General features: G+C 42.5%; 1 protein-coding gene across 5 annotated transcripts in view; it reads right to left on the bottom strand.

Moving 5' to 3' along the window:
* Positions 1-26,321, bottom strand: part of HDAC4 (histone deacetylase 4) — a 467,144-nt gene that overhangs the window by 40,020 nt on the left and 400,803 nt on the right. For all 5 annotated transcript variants that reach the window (XM_084643125.1, XM_084643127.1, XM_084643129.1 and 2 more), the window contains 3 exons: positions 16,764-16,810; positions 1,898-2,005; positions 1,293-1,348 (listed from right to left, as the gene is read on the bottom strand). In XM_084643125.1, coding sequence (XP_084499251.1) covers positions 1,293-1,348; positions 1,898-2,005; positions 16,764-16,810 — 211 coding nt within the window. The remainder of the gene's footprint in view (positions 1-1,292; positions 1,349-1,897; positions 2,006-16,763; positions 16,811-26,321) is intronic.

Below are 26,321 nucleotides of genomic sequence, written 5' to 3'. Positions count from 1 at the left end.
CATAGTATTCTTGTCAGCAAGTTAAGGAAGTATGGGCTGGATGAATGCACTATAAGGTGGGTAGAAAGCTGGCTAGATTGTCGGGCTCAACGGGTAGTGATCAATGGCTCCATGTCTAGTTGGCAGCCGGTATCAAGTGGAGTGCCCCAAGGGTCGGTCCTGGGGCCGGTTTTATTCAATATCTTCATAAATGATCTGGAGGATGGTGTGGATTGCACTCTCAGCAAATTTGCGGATGATACTAAACTGGGAGGAGTGGTAGATACGCTGGAGGGGAGGGATAGGATACAGAAGGACCTAGACCAATTGGAAGATTGGGCCAAAAGGAATCTTATGAGGTTCAATAAGGATAAGTGCAGGGTCCTGCACTTAGGACGGAAGAACCCAATGCACAGCTACAGACTAGGGACCGAATGGCTAGGCAGCAGTTCTGCGGAAAAGGACCTAGGGGTGACAGTGGACGAGAAGCTGGATATGAGTCAGCAGTGTGCCCTTGTTGCCAAGAAGGCCAATGGCATTTTGGGATGTATAAGTAGGGGCATAGCGAGCAGATCGAGGGATGTGATCGTTCCCCTCTATTCGACATTGGTGAGGCCTCATCTGGAGTACTGTGTCCAGTTTTGGGCCCCACACTTCAAGAAGGATGTGGATAAATTGGAGAGAGTCCAGCGAAGGGCAACAAAAATGATTAGGGGACTGGAACACATGAGTTATGAGGAGAGGCTGAGGGAGCTGGGATTGTTTAGCCTGCAGAAGAGAAGAATGAGGGGGGATTTGATAGCTGCTTTCAACTACCTGAAAGGGGGTTCCAAAGAGGATGGCTCTAGACTGTTCTCAATGGTAGCAGATGACAGAACGAGGAGTAATGGTCTCAAGTTGCAGTGGGGGAGGTTTAGATTGGATATTAGGAAAAACTTTTTCACTAAGAGGGTGGTGAAACACCGGAATGCGTTACCTAGGGAGGTGGTAGAATCTCCTTCCTTAGAGGTTTTTAAGGTCAGGCTTGACAAAGCCCTGGCTGGGATGATTTAACTGGGAATTGGTCCTGCTTTGAGCAGGGGGTTGGACTAGATGACCTTCTGGGGTCCCTTCCAACCCTGATATTCTATGATTCTATGATTCTATTACCAACAGCTTTGAATTTGATGCTCTATTGTACATCACTCAGCAAGGAAGTCTATAATAAATCAAATAATTAATTTTCTAGCTTCCAGCTCCATATCACGTACAGAGTTCTCTTAATTAAGGCTATAAACACTGAAGCAAACCAATTAAAGCACACACATACTTACATGGGTGTACTCTCTTCAGCATGATGACCTGGAGGTCGAACAACAGCAAATCCATTCTACACATAAAAACCAACAAGAATACAGAGGGGAGATCAGACAAAAGAACATTGGTAGCTCACAGAGTGTGCTCAGAAGCTGCAGTCAGAGTTGCTAATTCAGTTTTGTAATTATTCGTTAGTTCTTGATCACTCAGATGAGCAGTCTTTGCTTCCACTCAAGCCCTTAGCAATGTGTCAACTTTCCTTTCATTTTTAAGGGACAAAGGCAGCCTGCATTTTTTGGAAACTAATATTTTTAACTGAGAGTTTCTGGTAGAGCATACTTTGAACAACTGTATTGAACTCTGGCCCTGTTGAAGTCAATAGCAAACTGACTTGAGTGGCATCGGGATCTTATCTGAGGTTGATTTTTTTTTAAAACCCATCCTTAAGGTTAGTAAATTTTGTGTTCGCTTGCTGATGTTCATAAGGGCCTTGTCAACTAAGGCAAGAAGGGACCATTACAATCTTCTAGTCTGGCCTCCTGTATAACACAGGCCATAAATCTTACCCTGTCATTTCTGCACAGAGCCCTATATCAGAGCTGAGTGTTACTGCTATACCAACCTTCAATTCTCCTGTGGCCACTTTAAAAACAAGTTCAATGAGACAGCCCACAGCCAGGCGAGCAGCACCAGATGAATGAACTTCATTCCAAATTGTGTCACTGTCAACCTAATGAAAACATATGAACAAATTCAGTTTTCAGAAACAATGAGAAGAGCCTGCAGTTGGACTCCCTAGATTTACAAACCAGTGAAATGTATAAAATCTGTATCCATAGTGATCACCCCAATGACCATGTTAAGAGCCGGAACCACTGGGGCCTTACATACACATATGTACTAGTGCTGGCTGCTAGCATCACTCTGCTCTGGTGGTGGCACACCTGTCTCCCCATGTGAAGAGAGAGAAACTATGACACCGGTGTTGGAGCTAATGTCACAGTAAGTTCATATCTATCCATATTAACACCACTGAAGAGACAGGATTTCCAGTTGCTCTGTGGTGCTGAGGGATTAGCAATAGGAAGGAGGAGAGTTTGATCCCATGCAGTGTAAACTATCATGGGCTTCCTTCTAATATTCTTATTTGAGTGTTTTCTCTGTATTTCTTTTTCCCATCGGGGTAAAAACTGACCCAAGATCAAACGAAAAGCTTTAAGAAAATGTAAAACAAAAAAACTACTAAAGAGGGAATAAATCAATGAAGAATCATGTTTAAGAACAGACAATTCTCTAAATCCTTGTCAAATCTATTTTGGCTAGATTTACACTGAAATTACTCTGCTAGAGAATGAGAAAATAAATTTTAGCTAGCTTAGGCTCAGAATGGCCCTACAACATCTAGGTGCTAACTGTGGACATTTAGTTTAAATGCCAAATATTTGACAGAATTAGAAACAAATCCCTTTGACAAAAATGTAGACCAGACAAAGGGAGAAAATTTCTTTCTTTCTTTTGAAATTCTCTGGCTGCTCGTTATTGTACAAGATCATGTTCTCATTTAAACAGAAAGTGTGGAATGTTGGCTTTTACCACAACAAGCCCAACAATGGCACAAAGCAGGGATTTGGAGCAATCAAATTTTTCAATTGCTCAACTCCAGCTCTGCTCTGACTCCGCTCCGTGCTCTGACTCAAATTAATTTTTAACTAAATAAAAAAGTGCATCCTGTAATTTTGAAAAAACATTATTTTTATTCAGACTTTTAAAACAATTTAAATGTCATCAACAATGATACAAACTAGAATCATTCATAATTCATTCTGTAAAAAATTATTGCAGCAATCAAGTCGTCTTTCATAGCCTGCCGCAAATCATTTAAAATTAACTTTAAAGCTGAAAACAGTCACTCTACACTAGCTTGAGTTGTTGGCATGCTCGAAGCAATTCTCGAAGCAGCCTGAATGCGGTGTGAGTAGTTGTGAATGGCCTCAAAAACAGACTTAACTTTTAGCCTACCAATAGGCTCCATTACCACACAATCTTCCTGAAAGTTTCTCTTGAATAATGCTTCATTACAATTATGAATCGCAGAAACTCGCTGGTATCTTTCTTGTTTATCCAATTCCTTTTTGAAGGCATCATCTTCTGAAGAATTGGTGCTTGAATTATCTCCATTTCCCTGTGATGGTTGAAGAGGTCTCAGGGATGGACGCTCGAACAAGTTCAGAGTGGAGACGGAAGTTTGAGAACAGCCTGCTATTTCTGAAGGATGTGAACTTTCCGAAACCACAAATTCGATTGTTGATGACTCCTTTGGTTGTAAAGGAGTACTTGTGGCACCTTAGAGAACAAATTTATTTGAGCATAAGCTTTCGTGAGCTACAGCTCACTTCAGCGGATCAGCTGTAGCTCATGAAAGCTTATGCTCAAATAAATTTGTTAGTCTCGAAGGTGCCACAAGTACTCCTTTTCTTTTTGCGAATATAGACTAACATGGCTGCTACTCTGAGACCTATCCTTTTGTTGTGTTTCATTTTCTTCAACCTCTGTCACCGAGTTCAAATGTAGCAATAGATTTTGTTTTTCATGTCATTGAGCAATATCAAGGAGCCCTTCCTTTGTCTTTGGTATTTCCCTTGAGGTAAGAAGAATCCGATACCGTGGGTCAACAAACTCCAGCAAGGAAAGGAATATTGTCAAAAAGCTTCTCATCGTGTTTCTGCATGAAGAACAGAATTCCTTCTACAATTTGTCCACCATTTTCTTGCAAGAATTTTCACAGTTTTCGCCATTCCTTCATTAAAACTCCTGGGGTTACATCAACAGCTTGAAGATTCACGGTTGTTGGTTTGGCTTTGCCAAGAGGTCTCGCAGGTTCTTCACTTCGTCCCATTCAGCTTTTGTTAACTTGAGTTCTCTTGTTTCAGCAGCAGCCCATTGTTCACAGTAAGATTGAAAAACGAAAAGCCGATCAATCATCGCAAATGTTGAACAGCTGTGAGTCACAATATCCAATGATTGAGTTACCCCATGTAGATCAAGCAGAACACTTTGAATACTTGGGGTTCGTAGTTTGACAACAACTTGTCGAATTTTTGCCAGAAATTTCTTCACATGTTCTTTGTTCAGTCCATCCCAGATTGCCAACTGAAGAGTGTGAATACCACACCTCATCAGTTGGACTTTTGAGTTGTCCTCATGAAGCCATGTTGGAAGTATGAGGCTAGGGTCATTAACCCATCGCACAGCAGCATCCATGTTGAGTTCGATTTTATCCATTCCTTTAGTTCCCTTCATCAGGTAAAATAGCTTCAGTTCTGTCCACATCCCTGTTCTCAGAGGTAGAAATGGTTTCATTGTCCTCGCTGAAATTTTTGATGGCACATGTCATGTTTGCTGCATTGTCAACGCAGATGCTCAGCACTTGCATTTCACTGATCCCATTTTTTTCTAAAATAGTTTTTACTTGACTTTTTACATACAAAGAATTGTGACGCCCTTCAGTGTCGATTATGTCCAAGGTTTTTACCACAGCTTTATCTTTTCCTTCTTCGTAGTACTTACTGATCATTGATTGCAAGGAAATTTCTGTTTCCATAGAATCACAGAATATCAGGGTTGGAAGGGACCTCAGGAAGTCATCTAGTCCAACCCCCTGCTCAAAGCAGGACCAATCCCCAACTAAATCATCCCAGCCAGGGCTTTGTCAAGCCTGACCTTAAAAACTTTGAAGGAAGGAGATTCCACCACCTCCCTACGTAACGCATTCCAGTGTTTCACCACCCTCCTTGTGAAAAAGTTTTTCCTAATATCCAACCTAAACCTCCCCCACAGCAACTTGAGACCATTACTCCTCATTCTGTCATCCGCTACCACTGAGAACAGTCTAGATCCATCCTCTTTGGAACCCCCTTTAAGGTAGTTGAAAGCAGCTATCAAATCCCCCCTCATTCTTCTCTTCCCCAGACTAAACAATCCCAGTTCCCTCAGCCTCTCCTCATAAGTCATGTGTTCCAGTCCCCTAATCATTTTTGTTGCCCTCCGCTGGACTCTCTCCAATTTATCCACATCCTTCTTGAAGTGTGGGGCCCAAAACTGGACACAGTACTCCAGATGAGGCCTCACCAATGTCGAATAGAGGGGAATGATCACGTCCCTCGATCTGCTGGCAATGCCCCTACTTATACATCCCAAAATGCCATTGTACCGTTGTTGCCAAGAAGGCCACTGTTGACACAGTTCTTTAGCCTGAAGGTAGTGATCGGTGTTGAACTCAAGCAAACCATTTCCATCAGCCCTTCATGGAAAGTATTGGCATCCATGGTGACAGTAACCTTTGAAGACTTCAAATCTGAGTCAAGTTTTGTTTGCTCAATTTTGGGTTTCTTTTCAGATGAATTTCTGCAAAAAATCTTTTCTCCAGGAGTTTTCAAAGAGCCAGATGAATGTTGTTTAGCCGCGTCAGCTTTCTGTTTTGCCTCATCTTCCTGGAACCTTTTTTGTAACCAGAGCTGCATGGTTTTCAGGATGGTTACATTTTACATGCCGCCAAAGGTTGAAACTTTTCATGGCACTTGCTTCACTTGTCTTGAAGCTACATAGTTTGAGCTTGCCATTCACTTCCTTTTCCACCTTGCACATTGCCGATTTCTTCTTTGCTTTTCCCCAAAGCCCAAATTTGGGTTTTTCAAATTCAAAAGTAAAGACGTCGTTGAGATCCTTTTTCGTAAATCGACTATCAATGATGGGAGGGAGGACGGCAGATTTGATTTTTTTGTTGAAGCCATGACCAAATCTTCTTGTGTTGCTACCACATCCAAATGTTTCTTGCTATGATCTTCGAAAAGTAATGAACAAAAGCATTGCATTTTTTTATAATGTACCTACTTGTGATATCTAAATTACTTAAGGTACTTCGAATTTATTTTGGATTTTCTGGACAAAAATGATCACATTTTCTTTTTACACAGAATTATTATTAAAGTATATTTTAATATTTTAACATGTTTCTTGCAGTTTTAATGATGTAAGAAGTATTTTAATATACATAATTAATATAAATTTTTATTTATAAATTGCAAGTTAGTTTTTCTTATGAAATTTTGCGGTAAAAACATTCAAAATATTTTCCAAGTTTTTAATTAATATCTCAAAAATGCTTTAATATAGATATATCAGTGAAATTTGGTATGTGTCGTAGTGTTAGTACGTGCTATCGCTGTTCTACAACATTAATTGTTGAGAAGTAACGAGGCTACACGTTACAAGGTTGAAAATAAATTTTAATGGGAAAGCGGATTCAAATTGCAAGCACAGTCCTTTCAGTAAAGAGAGCAAATTTTTGGAAATATGTTTTTGCTTCATCAGCCTGAATAGATTATACAAGATAGAGCAAACAACAGGTTCTATCCTGTACAATGTTTCCAGTAGCAAATACTAACGCTAAGACACAGACATAAGGTCCTTACTTTATATTAAAGCGTTTTTGAGACATTAATCGGAAATTAACTTTTCATCACCTCCTTGAAGGGACTGTAGCTCCCTTTAGGAAGAATTTTAGGACACGTGTTCACAGGAACGTTTTTTCTATAAAACGACCTAAGGATTCATCCCCAAAGTTGTGTTGGACATTTTCCAATCATTCTGGATACATCACAAAAATCACTCCTAATTTATGCAAAAACTTTTACTGTATATTTATATGCCTGCTGCATGCAACTTTTTCAGTAAATTTAAAATTACAAACAATGCTACCAAAAGACTTAATGGAACTGTTCCAAGCTGCGGGTAGTCTAGCTAGCCGGGACAGGCTCAGAGTAAGCATAGAGTATTTGTTGATGTGAAGAACTGTCAGATTTTATTTCTAAAGTAAGACTGACTGGACCTGAACTGACCACTGTTGTGGGAACAATATCAGAAGGGGACTGAAGAAAAGGAACATCTGTATTGCTTGGTTTTCATCAAATTTCACTTGCAGAGTTTTTGATAGATATAAACCAATGTGAGATCACAGAATCATAGAACTGTAGGGCTGTAACGTATCTCAAGAGGTTATATAGCCCATACCCCTACACTAAGATAGGGCTATCCCTAGACAGTCCTTGACATGTGCTTGTCTAACATGTTATTTAAAACCTCTAATGATGGATCCATTTCTTTTATGGCTGACTAAAGCCAGTGGACTCACAATCAACGAGGATTGTTAATGCCTCCTGTTATAAGGGTGAGTTGCCAGCCACATTGAAACAAGCAGTGATTATGTGAGATCCTAGCTGAAGAAGTCCCTTTTAGATAATGATACCAATAACAACATTGTCTCAGTCAGCTACTGGGACTGAGAGTATATTGAAAGTAGAGCTCCTTTTAGTCATACGCAGTGGTATCAGGAGTTGTTATGTTGCTTGCATTGGGCCTATCACCAGCTATTAATATATCACTCACCACAAGATACGGAGGACTCACCATGGGGACGTGGCCCTTCATCTCCAAGAGATCCCAGAGGGTAATGAGCAAACTGGCTGTCCTCCTTGTCAATCTGTCCATATTGGGCTCTGCAAGGTTCCATCTTTTTGCTTTTCCTTCTCAGTGTTTATGTGAAGCCATTAGAGATAACCAAGTTGTTCTGGGGCTGCAGTGTTGTCACTATGCTGATGCTCAGTGCTACCATGCCTTTTCATTGAACCCAGAGTCTTTACGGCCTCATTCTCCCAGTGTCTGAATGGGGTGGTGATATGAAGTAAATATTTATAACAATGAGGGAGGTGGTGGCTCTCCACCTATGGAGAATGTCTACCAGTCCTTCTGCTCAAATGTTTAGCAGCCTCAGCATCTGCCACGATTCAGCACTACCCTGGATTCTCAGATAACTGATGGAGTCCATGTTAGCAACAACCATCTACTTAAGGCCATGAGGCTACTGCCATTCCTCTTTAGTGCGCACCACACAATGGTCACTCATGTTTTTGCTACCTCCAGACTTCATCAATGCAGGGTGCAACTGCAGCTGCGCTCAATCCTTGTCAACAGCCCCTTATTTGCTTTTAAGTATAATATAATTTACCGTATTTGTAGTGATCCTTAAGGACCTGAATGCACTGGGACCCCAGTTGATGAGTGACTGCCATCTCCCCTCTATTACATGGCTTTTACTGTTGACCTGACTTTGCAGCTGGTGGCAGTTCTCACAGTCTGTCCCCCAAGGAAGCCCATCACAACCAGAATCAAGTAACTCTCAGGACACAAATTAAGGCTCATAAGTTTTAATATCGGATGGCTTTTTAGCTAATTTGTGTTTTAATATCTGTGACTGAAGAACCTAGTTGTGAGCGATATTATTGAAAGTTGTACAAAAAAAAGACACTGGATCTTCAGAGATCACAATGGGGTATTTGATGCAAGCCCGCTTCTTTTTCTACTGTAGATCAGGTAGAACCTGTGCAACACAGTCGGTCTCCCTAAGTTGCCAGTTTTGGCTCTCTTCTCCCAAATGCCTGAAAATTCTCATAAAATGCCTGAGCTGAATGCTGCTAATTGCAGGCGCTTTAATGCCACTACAAGCTAGGCTCACGGTGGCAGTGTTTCAGGAAGAATTAGGTGGGGAGGACAGAGAGGTTTTAGAAGTTTTTATTCCTGCAGAGAGAATTAAATACTTAAAAAAAAAATCTTTGTGCAATTTGGAAGCCAATTTCCAGGATGTTGCCGCATTCTCCAAGCAAGAGAAGGATTTAACCACAGGGAGTCTGCTGCTGTCTGCTACCTTCTGCATCTCTGAAACAAGGATTTAACACAGCCAGCCACCTGTTTGCAGGGTGGCCGGCTGCAAACTATTAGGCCCTGATGCAGCAAAGTGCTCAAGCACCTAACTGTAAGCGCATGAACAATTCCATTGATGTGATCTGGATTACTTTGCTGTATCAAGGGTTTATACTCTACTGGGATGGCAAATGTTACTAGTGTGGCCATGATCTGGACTCCTCTTCTATTCTGAAGTTGCTGCTGTTGGTGTATGGGCTGCTGTTGACCCATTCATCATTCTGGATTTATGAAGTGCATTACTGAGCAGATAATATTTGGTCTCCCTACCTCTCCTTCCCATGAATTCTCTGGTGGCCATGAGTGGAGTTGTTGCTGGGACTGCACATCAGCCCTATCCTCTGGAAGGATTTTAAGGAGAAGAGAAGTATATTTCTTGCTCTTTGATAATACATTGTTGGGTTTCTCTCTTTTTTCTTGGGTTGGATGATGTTATTGTACTAAGAGCAGTTGGACTGCCTTGCTTCTTTGAATCTGCTGTTGTTGGCTTAGGAGAAGTTTCACCGTTCATCACACTCGTCTTCTTGAGAACAATATTTGCACTATTGGCATTTGGTCCCCCCTCTCCCATAAAGTTGCTGCCACTGCTGTTCCACAAATTCTTGGAAGATCTGAAGGACTTTATAAGAGTAGGGAAACTCAATGCTCCTTGACCCTCAATCACACATTTGAAGTTTTGCAGCTCCTATGAATCTTTTTGTTGGCAGAGAAGTATGGGCAGTGTGAGGGTCAGAAGTCTGATACTACCTTTCCTAAGAAGTGATACTTGTGGGACTCCGAATGTAGCGTTGTTTATCCCTTATGTAATCTGTTTTTTAAAAATTAGGATATATCACAGTGTTACTACTGGCTCCAGGCGAATCAAGAGAAAACAGGTCTCACTAGGGCAACCGATGCTTGATATTATCAAATATTCCTATTTAATTTCATTCTGTTTTTTATTTAAGGGCTTTTTTTTTTTAAGTTTTAATTTTTCTAGGCTTCTTTTGTCAATCAGAAATTGAGATGTCTTCAGAGAGTCAGATATCCAGTTAGAAATTTTCTGGGTGGAGATGTCATGATCCCTGACTCACTCTGCTATCATAATAAACAGTCCCTGGGACTTTCTGATTGGTCTTGTTCTCTGCAGGTAAAGGGCCAAAATCCACTGCACATTGAAGGAATGGGGTCTATGTTCTTCCACTGATGGCTACAAGGAAGGCGACCTTCTTGGAGAGAAAGGACATGGAGCAAGTAGCTAGAGGCTCAAAGGGGGGGCCTTGTTAGTGCTGCGAGAACAAAGATTCAGGTCCCACTGGGGCATGATCTTTTGAGGACGTGGAAAGGTACTTATGAGGCCTTTCCAGACTCAGTTGATTAGTGGGCTTGCGAAAATGGAGTAGCCCTCAATAGGATGATGGGATGTGCTAATCACCACTAGATGGCCTCTCAGAGAGCTGAGGGAGAGACCATACGTCTTTAAAGACAGGATATAGTCTAAAATGAGGGATATGTCTGTGGCTTCTGGTATAATGCCTCTTAGTGTGTCCAGGAGGAGAAGAATTTCCATTTAGCCAGGTAACATTCTCTAGTAGAGTCTTTTCTGCTATGAGAAAGGATGTCCCACGTGGCCGAGGAGCATGCCCATTCAAAAGACAATGCCCATTCAAAATCCAAATACCGTGCCCTGAGGTGGAGGGGTTGTGGATTAGGGTGTTTGCACTGGATCAGGAGGTCGGGAAATGCAGGATGGTAATCGGTGGACGAGACAACGTGAACAACAGGTTCAGGAAAGAAATGTATGGGACAGAAGGGGCTGATCAGGATGACCGTCGCCTTGTCTTGTTGGATCTTGTGCAGCAAATCCATGGTAGGAGTGGTAGTGGAGGGAAAGCATATTTGAGCTCATCTGACCAGGAGCAAAGGAGAGCATTGCGCTGGGGGTGATAATTTAGGGATCCTCTGGAGCAACAGAAGGCACACTTTCTGTTAGTATGAGAAGCAAATAGATCTCTGGTCAGGGTTCCTCATTGCATGCAAATGTTGTGTAGCACGCTGTTGTGGAGTTCCCACTCGTGGTCGATTGCAAAGTGTCTGCTTTGGGAGTCTGCAAGCACATTCTGCTTCCCTAGTAGGTAGGCTGCAGATAGAGTGATCTGATTGGTGGGGCACCAGTTCCAGAGATTGACTTCTTCTGTGCACAGGGAGGCAGACTTCGCTCCCTTTTGCTTGTTGATGCAGAATATGGTAGTAGTGCTGTCTGACATTATCAGGACATAGCAAGAGTGGATGAATGGAAGAAAGAACTCAGATGCCTTCTTACTGCTCGAAGACATTGATGTGCATTCTGAACTCTCGAGATGGCCAAGTCCCTTGTCATGAGGTTGTCTATATGGGCTCACCAGCCTATTAGGGACGTGGCGGCAATAATGGGTTCTGTCCGGAGAAGAGGGGACAACGGGGACTCCCTCCAGAGGATTTGTCCACCACAGGAGGAAAGACAGTACCCTTGGTGGGAACTGCGAGCGGAAGGTTCATAGAAAGACAGCTTGGTGAGCATGCCGACTGTAGCCATGCCTGAAGACAACAAAGATGGAGTCGTGTGAACGGAGTGATGTAAGTGCAGGAGGCCATGTGGCTGAGTATGGACAGACATGTCTTGGCCGTTACCTGAGGAGGATAATAGGAGCTATGATAAAGTTCATAGTCCAGAATCTGTCTGTGGACTCTTGTGGTGATACACCCTTGTGGTGATAGAGTTCAAAGTTGCCCAGATGAAATCCAAAGACTGCATGAGGGTGAGGATGGACTTTTCGATGTTTACACTGTGAGGAAAGGAGGTGGAGCATTACAGAGGTCAGTGCAGAGGCCTCTTGGTGGGAACCTGGTGGTGAAGAGCAACTCATCGAGGTACTGAAAAACAGGGAGGCCATCATGACTGACATGAACTGCCAACCCTGAAAATACCCGGTTAAAGACTCTGGGGGTGGTAGCTATCCCAAAGGATAATATTCTGTATTGGAAATGGTCGGATTCCACCATAAATCTGAGACAACATCTGTGGGCGGATGAATATCGACATAAAGCAAGCATCTTTCATATCAAGAGCCATGAACCGCATGCCTTTTTCTAACGATGGAATTATCGCTGCCAATGTGACCATGAGAAATTTGAGTTTTCAAATGAAGTGGTCGGGGTGATGGCGGTTGATGACTGGTCTCCACCCACCCCTCTTCTTGTGTATTAGGATGTAGGTCAAGTAAAAACCTGTTCCGTGATATAGTGGAGGAATGCGTTCTATTGTTCTTCGTGGCAGTATGGAGCTCAACTCTTGGGTGAGGATATTATTGTTAGAGTGGTCCCTGAAGTGGGATGGGGGTGTTTTTTGGAGGAGGTAGCGTTACAAACTTGATTCTATAGCACAGTGGATGACTTTTGGCACCTGCTTGTCCATTAGCATCGCAGTCCAAGTGTCCAAAAAAAGAGTGCTAGCTGACCCCTGAATGGAGTAGTGGGGTTGTGAGGTGCTAGGCTCAGTGGTTTGTGGCTTTTGGGCTCACGTCAAAAATATCTTCTGATGAGGGGTTCAGATTGAGATAGAGGCCAATGGGGGTAAAAGGAAGTGGGACCTTTGAAACTTCTGCTTTTTGCATGGCGGTTTGTAGGGTCTCTGGCAGTGTAAGTGTTGAGACCTGTACAGCAGTGTGGTTGGCAGCCGATGAAACTTCATCTTAGGTGCAAGTGTGTAGATGCCCCACAATTGAAGGGTAGCCCTAGCCTATAGGGTGTCTAGTGACACATTTGTCTTTTGTTTGAAGGGATGAGATTCATTGAAGGGGAGGTCCTTTGTGTTCTGGACCTCCCTGGGTAACGCTAAGGCATAAAGCCAAGACAGTCACTTTACATAACAGTGGCTGTAGCCATGGCTCTAAAGGAAGTATAGGCCACATTGACTGCAAATTGGAGGGCAGTTCTCGCTATTAATTTACCTTCCTCAATGAGAGTTTGAAAATGGGTATGATTATTTTATGAGTGGTTGTTGGTGAATTTCTCGAATTTAGTATAGTTCAGAAAATCATATTTAGCCAACAGCGATAATTGGCTATCCTCAACTGTACCATGGAGGATGAGAAAACTTCCTCTCCTGTAGATCTAAGCGTCCTTTGTTTATCTGCAGGTGTAGATCTACAATGTTGCTGCTTGAACCTTTCCGAAGCAGCCTGAACCACAGTTGGGAGCTGGCTGCAAGAATAAAAATTCTGAGCCCTTAGCTGGCACATAATAGTGCATCTCCACCCCTGTGGGGGTGGGAGCATAGATGTGTGTATGGAGGGGTGCCACACACTCTTAACTGGCTCCAGTATGGCCTTGTTCAGAGGCAGGGCTATTCTTGTAGACCTGAGGTGTGGAGGATGTCCAAGAGCTTGTGTTGGGAGTCCTGGATTTCCTCTAGTGGGATCTGAAGTTCCCTGGTGACTCTGTGCAGAAGTTCTTGGCACTGCTTGAAATCATCTTGGGGGGGGGAGGGGGGGAAACGGGAATGTCAAAGCACAGTGGAATACAATTGGGACCATCACTTGAAGAAGAATTAAACCTTTCATCCTCAGACTAAAGGACCAATGGAGGAAGAAGAGTCCAGAACTGCATCTTTAATGAAAACTCTATGCCACCATATCTTTCTTTTTGAACTAGGGGGCTATTACCTTATGCACCTCTGAAGATCACAACTGCAGTAGCAACACATAATGAAAGAGGCAGTCAAGTCAAGGCCCACTCATTTGGGGTCATATGCTCCAAACTAACTCCTTAAACCCCACTTGGAAACAAATCAACAGCCCTTGCCCAGTACAGATCACCAGTGTAATGTGCTCTCTCTTTGTGGAAAACACCTCTTAATAAGAAGGCAGACGCATTTTCTGCAATAGGTTAAGTTCCTTGGTGGGCTCATTGTGTAACCCCATGTATGGTCACTGCAGTAGCCTAACTTCAAGGTGACAAAGGCACAAATCCACACCGAAAGGGAAGATTTATTCAAGTATGCTTCGCCATTACCTGGGCATTCCGGAGCAACAAGGAATATAACACAACCCCCAAATTGTGAACCTACATTACAAGTACTGGGCGCACTTCCTTAATCAAGGCTACTGCCATTTCTTCTCCCAAATTTTCTTCCACCATTATCAGAGGCTTGCGTGGACTGAATCTCAGACTAGTTCTCATTCAAACCCTGATCTGAGCCAGTTACTCAATTGTCCTAGTAAGGTCAGAAAAGATGGAGACAGAGCTTGGTGTCATCACCACACTGAAGGCTGTATAATGCATTCCTCCTTACAAACCTTCCTAACAGCCTTACAAAAGGAAGAATGACAGAAGCCTCAGGGCAGTCAAGCAATTGTCTAGTACTGCGCATTTGATCTTCATCCATCACCAGAAAGACACTAACCAGAGCAGTTTCAGACCCAAGCCTGAAATCAGACTGACTTGGGTACAGAGAACCTGAGGCCTATAACAGTCTTGCTTCATCGCAACCTCCCCAATTATCTTTTCTCACAAACAGTAGAAATGACATCAGTTGATATTTCACTAGATTATTCATGTCTGTACATGTCAACAGATGATTTCTGAACAGAGGCCTTAGGAGTGCTGCCTCACTGAGCCATACGAGCCAATACTGAAGCATAGAAGCTTTAGCATTGTTGCGATGAGACTCTGTTCTACAACTTTAGTGGCAGACAATATAGTCAGGATCCAAGATATTTTATTTTTTAAAAAAATCAAAAACAAAAAAACCTACATGACAATGCTGGGTGGAGGGGCAAATCCCACACTTCTACGTAATCAGGGGTTCTCAAACTGTGGGTCGTGACTCCTTCGGGGGTCACAAGGTTATTATGTCAGGGGTCACGGACAGTCAGCCTTCACCCCCCAAGCCCCATTTCACCTCCAGTATTTACAATAGTGTTAAATATTTAAAAAGTGTTTTTAACTTATAAGGGGGGGTCGCATTCAGAGGTTTGCTGTGTGAAAGGGGTCACCAATATAAAAGTTTGAGAACCACTGATCTAAAGGGAATTCATACCGGAGAAAAGGAGAACCTATTTTTCTGTATTAAGAAAGGAAGTGGCAAAGCTACCCAAACAACAGGCTAATTATCCCAGAAAGGGATTTGTTTAAGGCATATTTTTAGGAAAAATCTTAGATGTCAGCTTGATGTTGATAGATAGCTATTAAAGCAAATATATTCATCTTGGGCAATCTATACACACTATTGTACCATCAGTATGTCTGAAACAGTAAACAGATATAAAAGATACTCTGAGAAAACTGGCATCAGGATGTTAACTACATGAGTACAAATACTGCACACATCATCCATGGAATAGTTTCAGTAGTACCAACATCATGGGTTTTTGTTTTTGGTTTTTGTTTCAGAACTTAATTCCTTCTGTGTTCAGCCCAGTTGCTGTCTCTGCTAGTTACCATTCATTTTCCATTTGCAAATGATAATTTTTGCTTTGAATGGCATGCCTGGCTGCAGGGCAGAGTAAATCCAAACCTTTTCAAGTGCAGCCAAAAATTTGCCATGAATTAGAAGACTGCAGTATATTTACAATACAAAATAAAATATCTCTAGGAGTGCTTGATGGTGGTGACGATGGTATGAATAAATGCAGATTTTTTTTTTTGGACAGGATAATTTTCAAAGGAGCAATTTTGCAAAGACTCAGGAAGAAAACAATTTTGTTTCATTTCCATAACAGAATCCAGACCTCCAGATTCAAGCTCACGAGCTATAATTATGTATAAGAACCACCAGTGTGAGGTTTCAAACACAATGCCTTTTCTTTTCTCTTTTCTTTTCTTCCAGATTATTTTCTGTATTGTCACTCTATGCAAAGTCTTTATAGCAAAAATATTAGCTTGAAAGAACTCTAGGCTTTAGAGTTTCATCTCACTGTATCTATATGTTAACATTATGGGAGCAGGAAAAAATCCCTTTATTCATATGCAGTTTTGACTGCTGAAAACTGATGTTCAGCTGTTCATGAGGCATGGAAATTTTAGTCACCTCTTTCATAATTCAGGCACGATTGTCCTAGACTCCACACTGAAGGATGCCAGATGCTAAAAACTACAATTCTCTTCTGCAGTGCAACTTGCAAGACATTTCACTCCAGAACAGTCAGGTAGCCCAGAAACAAAACCAAACTACTGCTTACAGCAACATCTAAGATATTATCCTTCAACCACCATTGTTTTAATAAAATATTTTCCACCTGTAGCACTATGTAGGCAGCTCTGAAGCACAAACAAACCACCTACACAGTCTGAGTGACACAGAAAGTACATCTTTCTTTCTCTATATCTGCAGCACATTGTTGATAGTTATTTTAAAATGTAGTCATCTAAACCTTAAACATCACTGCTTGGAAAATGAGGTTTCTCTGTTAAACAGTCAGAGACAAAGCATGCATAATAGATTTCAGTGCTCAAAATAGTTAAAACTCTCACACTGCTTTTGAAGCAACACATGTGAGGCTGTCACTGCAATTCCACACCCCAGAAGGACCCTGTTTATGGATAACATCTGGTAGTAATCATCTGCCTGGCAGAAAACAAGGCAACAATTTTTGTTACCATTGGGGCTCAGAGAACAAACAGGGCATTATTTACTCATTAAAGAAAATACTTACTCCAACACCACCACAAGGGAGCCTGACAAACATTGATGTTATAGAACCTGTGGAAAAAATTAGAGCAGTAAGTTATCAAAAAGACAGAGTTCACAGGTTTGGTGGATGATTTTTATGGTAATGCTGAAACCTTTTCTAACACAGTGACATGCTTCAGTTTTATGACTCTGTGTTGAAAGGGACACAAAAAAGATGATATTTCAACATGTGCATATATAGAATATACAAGAGTATGAACTATACATACCTGCATGGACAGTTCCTAGATTTCAACCAATCACAGTGAATATAAATAATGAGTCTGCTGAAGTCTTGTTCATAGAAATAAAATTGGTAGCAATAGTAGTGACTGCTAATAGTGAATCCTGAACACGTCTGCTGAGACTAAGGCTGCAGTGGGGACTTGCTACTTTAAACTAAAGGGGAACATCAAAGCATGAAAAACCTAATTATTAGCTAATTGCACTTGTTTATTCAGAACTCCATAATATGAAAATTAGTCAATATAGTACAAGAGATTTTTGGACTGTATTAGACACTTTCAGACAGTGCTATTAAAAGAGACAAATACCATAAAATAAATAATTAGCCAGCAGAGAACATGAGTTGCTTAAGACAGAAAGAGGGAAACCACTTTAAGAGTTCCAGAAAAACAGAAAAAAGATGCTGGGAAGACATTGTGAACTGATGAGAATCGCAATGTTATTTTCTCTGCCCATACATCAGCGATAATATTCTTTGTGCCTCAGAATACTACATCATGATGGAATGTAATCTCGATAGCTGTAATATGCACAAATTTTGAACAAAAAGTTCTGAACAGAGAACATCTGTATTACAATTCATTACTATTATATATACAGTGTGTATAGTTATATCTATATACACACGCATATACAAACACATGGCAGGAAGAAAACGTATATAAATAGATACACCCACACACATTAAAACCCTTGGAGCGATTTGCCTGATATTAGTTAGCTCTGACTACATTTAGGTACATCTCAGCCAACAGTGAAATAAGTTTGATGGAAATGTTTTCACCAGATTGGGTTCTTGTTATTCTAGTTGGTCTATATTGAAATAATACAATGGAGGAAGTTTCCTTAAAATGCAAACAAACTCCTTTGTAGATCATGCAATAACAGTGATGGAAAGCACACTTTAGAGTCTGAGAACCATGCTGGAGTGAAACATATCTCAGACACTGCTACATAAGTTTTCCCCTTCAGCTGAAAGTGAGGTTAATACTTCCACAAGATTCATTGTTTGAGGAGATCCATATGGAAGTACTCACATAGCCTTGCCTGAGATCTCCGGCCACATCTTCAACTGGTAATCCACCTATTATTTAATATTAATTGTTCTGACAACATTTTATGTTTTCAGTGCATAGATTTAAAGTAGCCTTATTCGCCTACATTTAAAAGCTGTTCTGCAAGTTCCATAGCATTAAGCTATCAGATAGCAGAGGTGCCTATATATTTCATCCAAAACTTTCAAGGGTGGTAGAAACACCTAAGCAAGTTTACATATCCTGCCAGGAAAGCCACGAACTTGTCACAGCTAACCATGAACTTCAGACACCATCGGATAAATTGTATTTCTAACATAATAAAAATATTCAAATTTTACCAATTCAAATGTCAGTAATGGATTTAAATAGGTTTCTTCCATGTTAACAGAGGATTGCAAAGTCTTTTAAAATTTGTTTGAATCAATCAGATTCAAAGATGATTCAAGAATAAAGCAGTTTAAAAGTACAATTAATTCGTACTAGACTTCTACAACATTTGAAAGAACCTGTTTATAATGCTGAGAAAGTTGAGATGCAGACTTCCTGGTTTCTCTGAATAAATGCTGCTAGAATAAATGACATCATAGCCATCAAGAACATATGAAAAGTCATTCCATGCAAGCCCCTTGTTTTCCTTCTCTCAGCTTTCTAAATAGCTCCCTTTGGGCTGAAATTCCCAACTCCCAGACCTATTTCAGGAGGAAAGTTCAAACAAAATCAGTTGGTCCATTTTAATGGCGTGAATGGTAGTATACACATCTCTATTAACAAAAGTAAAGATTCTCTGCATGCAAGTAATTCAAACACAGGTTTGTTTTTAAGCTTCAAACTTGCTGTGGGTTTAGTCCTTTGATATATTTTAAAAAACTTGGGTCATAAATTAAGAAAGCACAATAAGCAGAAATGGGCTTGCTTTCAGGAATATTCATCTGATTATAACTTCTCAAACTGTTTTTTTCAAACACATCGAAGACAGCTGTTCTCATTGTGAACTAGATCCATCCCAAAAGTAAACTCTAAACCAATGCTGGGTTGTTAAAGACATTCTCATCCTCTCCATCCCTGCTCCAAAAAGTGGCTATCTACACAGGGCTTCTGGAAATGTCCCCATTCCAAAGTTATGTCCCAGCTAGGCTTATGAAACCTGCAGTTTTCTCCCCCCTACAACCCAACCCTGTGCATCCGTGGCTGCCAGGTCCTCAATTTAATTTCTCTCTGCAGGATGACTGGCAGCCACATTGTGCTGTGATGTGCCCTTTTCCTTTGTCTCTGTGGTTATTGCTACAAAGAATAGTAAATGCTGGCAGCTACACGTGCAGTGCATGACAGAACCATGACAACAGCAGGAGCTCCACACTAGGAGAGGCCAACCAGGTAGCGTGGGCAGGTGGTGATAACATATGCAGTAAAGGGCAAGGATAGTCACATGGCTTGGGAATGAGCCACACATCCATGGCACCGCACAACTCTGGGCTAAGTGAGCAGGGAAAGTAAGCTACCTGGCAAGGTGGGAATTCTCTTGTAAGCTCAGTTAAGCCTCTAAACTACTGGTGAGCCCCTCCCAATGGAGGTCCCAGGGGCCCTCCCATGGGTGCTGCATGCTCCAGCAGGGCATTTAAAATGGCTCCTTAGAGAGTTGTGGTACATAGCTAGAGTACACAGTACAGCACCACATGGGCTCCAACGTTATCCATGAATATTATTCTTACAATCAATTCTCATTCCATCAGAAACATTACCCCCATCAAGCTCATCTCTCATTCACTCTTTTTCTGTTTGCTCAACAGGGGATTACTGATTTGCTTTAATGAAAGATTTAAGAGTTGTATTTTTCTTGCTGTAAGCCAAGAGACGCCTAATGTCATTGGAGCCTAAAATGGTCCCATGGGTAGAAATCCCATGTCACTGCACTCTTCAGCTTGGGGTTCTTTGTTTTATGGGGGCTGGATTGTGTTAATATTAGATTTAAAATTTCCGTAACTCTGAAGAAAGTGATGAAAAAAACCGGTTACCTACCTTTTGTAACTGTTGTTCTTCGAGATGTGTTGCTCACGTCCATTCCATTCTAGGTGTGTGCACACCCATCTGCGCAGTTGGAGACTTTTACGTTAGTGGTATCCGTACGGTCGGCTGCAGCGTCCCCTCGAGCACCGCGCTCATGTCAGTATATCAGGTGCCACCGACCCTTTGCCTTCTCAGTTCTGTCTTGACGGCACCTCTGACAGAGGGGCAGGAGGGCAGGTAATGGAATGGACATGAGCAACACATCTCCAAGAACAACAGTTACAAAAGGAGGTAACTGTTTTTTCTTCGAGTGCTTGCTCATGTCGATTCCATTCTAGGTGACTCACAAGCAGTATCCTCAGAGGTGGGCTCGGAGTTCACAGTCTAGGAGCTTGCAGTACTGCTCTACTGAAGCCAGCATCGTCGTGGGCCTGCTGGGTAAGTGCGTAATGGGATGTGAACATGTGGACAGATGACCAAGTTTCCGCCCTACAGATGTCTTGGATAGGCACTTGGAGTAGGAAAGCTGCGCATGAAGCTTGCGCCCTTGTTGAGTGGGCGGTGACAATCACCGGAGGTAGCACTGTCACCTGGTCAGAGTAGTAGCGAATTGAGGCAGTGATCCAAGAAGAAAGTCTTTGAGCGGACACCAGACGACCTTTCATTGTGTTGGCCACGAACACCTGCGTAGATTTGGGGAATGGCTTGGTCCATTCAATATCAAAGGCCAGCGCCCTTCTGACATCTAGGGAATGCAGCAGACGCTCCTCCTCTGACTCATGCGGCCTTGAAAAAAAGACGGGCATACAAATGTCCTGGCCCATATGAAACTGGGAGACTACCTTGGGCAGGAATGCTGGGTGTGGACGCAGTTGGACGTGGTCCTTGTAAAAGACCGTATAGGTAAGTACCCGAATCTCAGAGACCCTGTGGGCCAAAGTGTGCAGGCCCAAGGACTGGAGGGTAGCACGGGAGTCTTTAAGGCCGTGGAGCTGTGCATCAGTCTGCTCCAAGAAGAGTCCTGCCCTCTCGAACGGGAGATCGTGGGGGTAGACTGCATCTCCTGGGACAGTGCGGAGGACTGTAACCAGGAGCTACGCCTCATGACCAGTGCAGAGGTGACCACTCTGGCCACCAAGTCTATAGCATCTGAGGCCATCTGGAGGGCACCTCTCGCCACCGCTTTACCCTCTTCCACCAAGGTGGCAAACTCCTGGGCTCAGTTCTGTAGAAGGCCTCATTGAATTTGCTGATGGAGTCCCACAAATTGAAGTTGTACCTGCCAGCAGGGTCTGATGGTGAGACACCCGAAATTGCAGGCTGGTGGTTGAATAAATTTTTCTGCCAAATAAGTCCAGTCTCTTGGAGTCTTTATTTTTGGGTGTGCCACTGGCCTGTCCCTTTTGTTCATGGCAGACACTACCAGAGACCCTGCTGGAGGGGGGGGGGGTGTACTGATAGTCAACTCCCTTTGCTAAGACATAATATTTCTTTTCAGCTTTCTTGGAGGTAGGCAGAATGGAAGAGGGGGTCTGCCACACAGACTTGGCACTTTTCAGGACCCCTGGTTGGACAGGCAACGTGATCCAAACTGGAGTGGAGGCATGACATTGAAGAGGTCATCAGACTCCTTCGCTAGCTCCTTGACCTCCAAGCTCAGATTAGCAGACACCCTTTTGAGCAGTATCTGGTGCTCTATGAAGTCGTCGGGGAGCGCTGCTCGCTTGCGAGGGGCCCGCTACTGGCTCGTCTGGAGATGATGAAGAAGACTGTACCGCAGGAGAGGGGTGGCTTTCCCTTGCCTGTCCAGGGATGGCTCCTTGGGTGTTGGGGCCCGCTGTGCCGCACCTGCATCGGACTCAGCACCATGCTCCTATGCTGGATCTGACTGGGCTGGAGGCAGTTTGTCTGATGCGGCCTGAGAGGAATGGTGGGAATACGGGACTGGCATGACAGGTACACCCCATGGGCTTCAGTACTGCCACTGAGTGGGCCACTGCCCCTCCTGCCATGCCACCACCACTGCTGGGACCATGCTGGTCTCACAGGCCATCGGTGAGGGGCTGAACTCTCCCTCCGACTCAGACCAGTGCCCTTCCGGCAAGCAGGGAGGAGCGTAGATACCTGAGTCTGTCGGCTGACCCTTGTCGGTGACCGGTAAGGAAGGGGTGAGGAATGGTGCCAGCCCAAAGAGCGGTACTGGGCAGTCAGAGACTGGTGCCGTGACCGGGAACAATCCCGCACTGAGGGGGATTGACGCTGGGGGGACTGCCTGGGAAATGGGGATCTGTGCCGCAGCGATCTCTGGCAGGAGGCCTTGTGGTACCACGGGTACAGGGAATGGCATCATGACTTGGGTCCATACCCTGGGTCTTCTAACCAGAAGCCAAGGCTGTGGTGAGGGGGATCAACGCCTGAAGTCCGGGGACTCTCCATTGCTTTAGAGGGAGGTCCCATAACTGGCTTACCCTTAGGATCTGGGCCTTAACCGGGTCCATTGCCTGGCTTGGCATCTGTGGTGCCAGCCAGCCTACTTGGTCCTTGCCTGCCAGGGCTGCCTTGGGTACAGGGGTCCCCTGCCGCTCCCGGGAGTCGGATCCCTGGCTGGGTTAGGGGGTCCAACCACAGTGGTACTCGTGTGTAGCTCCGGGGTGGGCACGGGGCCTAACACAGGTCCTTTGCCTGAAGCCTCCTTGTCTTGCGGTGCCAACGGGCCCTTGGGCTTCAGCTGCTTCTCGGGCACCGACGAGGGGGAACGGTGCCAGGTGGGTTCTGGTGCCGAACCCAAGTACTAGATGTGGAGTCCGATTGGGAGGGTTCTGAGGCAGGACGAAGCGCAGCCTCCATGAGGAGGACCTTCACGTGGAGATCCTGCTCCTTCTGAGCTTGAGGGCGAAAGGTTTTGCAGATCCTGCGCTTGTCTTTTCTGTGTGATTCCCCCAGGCACTTCAAACAGCTCTTGTGGGGGTCACTAATGGGCATTGGCCAGGTACACGATGAACATGGCTTAAAGCCTGGGGAACGGGACATGCCCCTCTCCAAAGACCCAGCCAGGACTCTAACTAGTAAAACTATTACCTAACACTTAATGATCAAACGAAGCACCTAACAACTAACTATAAAGGAGACAGAACAATGGGCTGAAAGAACCGCTAACACTCTTGCAGTGCAAGACAAGGTGCTCCGACCAACCGTCAGGGGCGGTAAGAAGGAACTGAGAGGGTGTAGGGTTGGCAGCGCCTGATATACCAACTCATGAGTGCGGAACTCAAAGGGGCACCGCAGCTGATCCTACGGATACCACTAAGGCAAAAGTCTCCAACGACTGTGCACGTGGGGGTGCACACACCTAGAATGGAATTGACATGAGCAAGCACTTGAAGGAGAACTAGCTTTGTTAAAGGAAAACAATATCCACTAGAGAATATGTAAACATTTTTTTGGTTGGTTGGTTTGGACTATAAAACATACCACTTTGATAACATATTGCTGAAGGATAATCTCTTCAGCCATTCATTCTGCTATTCATTTACTTTCACGTCATCTCCCCTATTACTTCCTTTCCCCATCTCTTTTCTTTCTCTCTATCCTACTTTACCTGTGACCTTTTGCCTTCCTCTAATTTTCGTAATTTACTTATAAGTATTCGCAATATTTTAATCCTATCTCTTCTATTTCTCTGTTTTTCCCTGTCTCCACTAGAGAGACACTATTGTCTCACGGATGTCCTCCCCACCCCTACCACAACCTCCTTCCAAGCATGTATGTCTGTGGAATCTCTATTCTTTTCCAACAGCTACTTATGAGTCTTTTCAGTTAAACGCTGTGAATGTGACCGATCACACACTTCTAAATTGTGAATGTTGAGGAGGGATGTCTTTCATGGTTTACATTTAAAAACTGTCATTGTAAAATGGTTAAATCTAAGATCATAGAATCCTAGAATATCAGGGTTGGAAGAGACCTCAGGAGGTCATCTAGTCCAACCCCCTGCTCATAGCAGGACCAATCCCCAATTTTTGCCCCAGATCCCTAAATGACCCCCTCAAGGGTTGAACTCACAACCCTGGGTTTAGCAGACCAATGCTCAAACTACTGAGCTATCCCTCCTCCTCAAGATCTCCCTGGTAGTTTTAAAATTTCAATCAAGAAACATGTACAAGTTGGCAAAATTGTCCAAATTGTCAGAGTAGGCGAGTTTCAGGCCGGAAGGGACTGACAGAACAGAATGGAAGTCAGTAATTGTCAAGCTATCCTCTAAACAGGGTACAATTTTAGAGATGTGACATGCTCTGTGTTTAGAATTATGTGTTTCTGAACTGAAAAAGCAAGGATTTTTTTGAAAACAAGTTTTCCCTTTTCTGATTAGTTTATACATGTGGGCAAAGAGAGACTGTTTCAAAGTCCTGTCTAATTGGTGTTTGCTTTTAACTTATATTTGTGTATTTATTTTTTTCTTTGCCTTAAAATTACTCTGAAGTGTTTGGAAATTTTGATTCAGAAACTTTCTTCTGAATGCGAAGTAAAATACACGGTATTATATGTTTGGTTTTATGGGGCTAATTATTTTTGAGGTATGATTGCAGGATATATCACTACTTTTGCCACTTTTTCCTCTTTTTCATTATGTGGAAATCCTGTGGCCACAACCGGGATTTCTATATGAAGACAAAGGGTAGTACGCGTCCCAGTGTGAACGTCAGGTGTTAGGGTTTTCAGTAATAAGTACTACTGCGGCAGGTCACTGTGGGGTGGTAGATTAGTCTCTCCTTGGCAATGTGGCAAAATCTAAAGGTCTAATATTCCTGACTACTGTTTTTCTATGGATTGCAATTTTCTATGGATTGCAGCTGGCAGGGGCAGCTATAAACTTAAGTGCAGGTAAAGGGATATAAGCAAGTATCAAATACACAATGAAGAATAGCAATAATGATAGTTTTTTGGAAGACAACACATGGATTGCTAAATATTAATAAAATATTTATAGTGGCCTACTTTGGGGCCCTTCTAATACCAGTGTCAAAGATGATTGATTCAAATCAAAACTATTTACATAATCAAATTTAATCAGTGTTTAAAATCAGTAAACAGGAAACTCTGATTTAAATCATCAATTTTAATTCTTGTTCTACATTTGTACTTTTTTAGTTACTTTCCTAAAGAAAGATAGATTCTCACTTGTTGATATAATTTGGTACTAATTTGCTAACCAGAAAAATATAGTATATCTATACACATTTATTTAAATTATATAAAACTTAATATACATTTATTCAGGGTCTTGATTTTTTTTTTTTTTACACTTTTTGTTAGAGAAAGGTGAATGACATTTCTAATTTACTAGATAATGATTATCTGGTTGAAATAAAAATTTGATTTTTTTTTAAAAGGCTGATTTTTATGTACCCTTTGTGTTGATAAAATACTTTATATCTGTCAGGAATCTTAAGACGGCATCATGTTTCTGAACAGTCAAAATGTGTAAGTGTGCCCATCATGAAAACAGACATCTAAGTAAAACATTTAAAACTATTTCTTTTCACAACAGCAACGAACTTAGAGAAAAAGCAAACAGCATCCGTAGATGGATTTTACACTGCGTGACTCGCAGGACAATTTTCCAGCAGGGAAATGATGAAAGTATAGAAAATGGTGAAAAGTAGATTGGGAGCTTTTGTTCTCCCTGTCTTGTACCAGAAGAACAAGAGGACATTTAATGAAACCAAAAGGTGCCAAATACAAAACTGTTCAAAGGAGATACTTTTTCTGAAAGTGCATAATTTGACCATGGAACTCATAGCTACAGGAGATCATCGAGACCAAGAATTTAGCAAGATTCAAAGAGGGAATTTTATAATATTTATAATAGTAAATTGACAATGTACAAATGTGATATTTATAATAGACTACCTAAAGACGATTTGGTATTTACATGCATAACAAGAATATCCAGTTATAATAACCTGTATGAAAAAAGTAGATTGGAAAGGATATTAAAACTCATGCCTCAAAGTTTAAAACAATCTCTAATTATTAGGGATTAGAACGAGACCTTTATGGGAGCAGATTAACCCACATCTACCTACTGTGCAGTTTTTTCCATTTTCCTCTGAAGCCGCTGGTGCTGGCCACTGTCATAGACAGGATACCGGACTAAATGGACCATGTTTCTGATCCATTCTGGCAATTCTTATATTCCTATGAATCGTAAGTGCTTGGAAAATGCTTGGATTACATCACAGACCTCAAGGCAA

This window comes from Lepidochelys olivacea, assembly GCF_965140295.1.
Source record: "Lepidochelys olivacea isolate rLepOli2 genome assembly, chromosome: 11".
Taxonomy (NCBI): Eukaryota; Metazoa; Chordata; order Testudines; family Cheloniidae; genus Lepidochelys; species Lepidochelys olivacea.
This window is presented reverse-complemented; position numbering and strand designations above follow the sequence as displayed.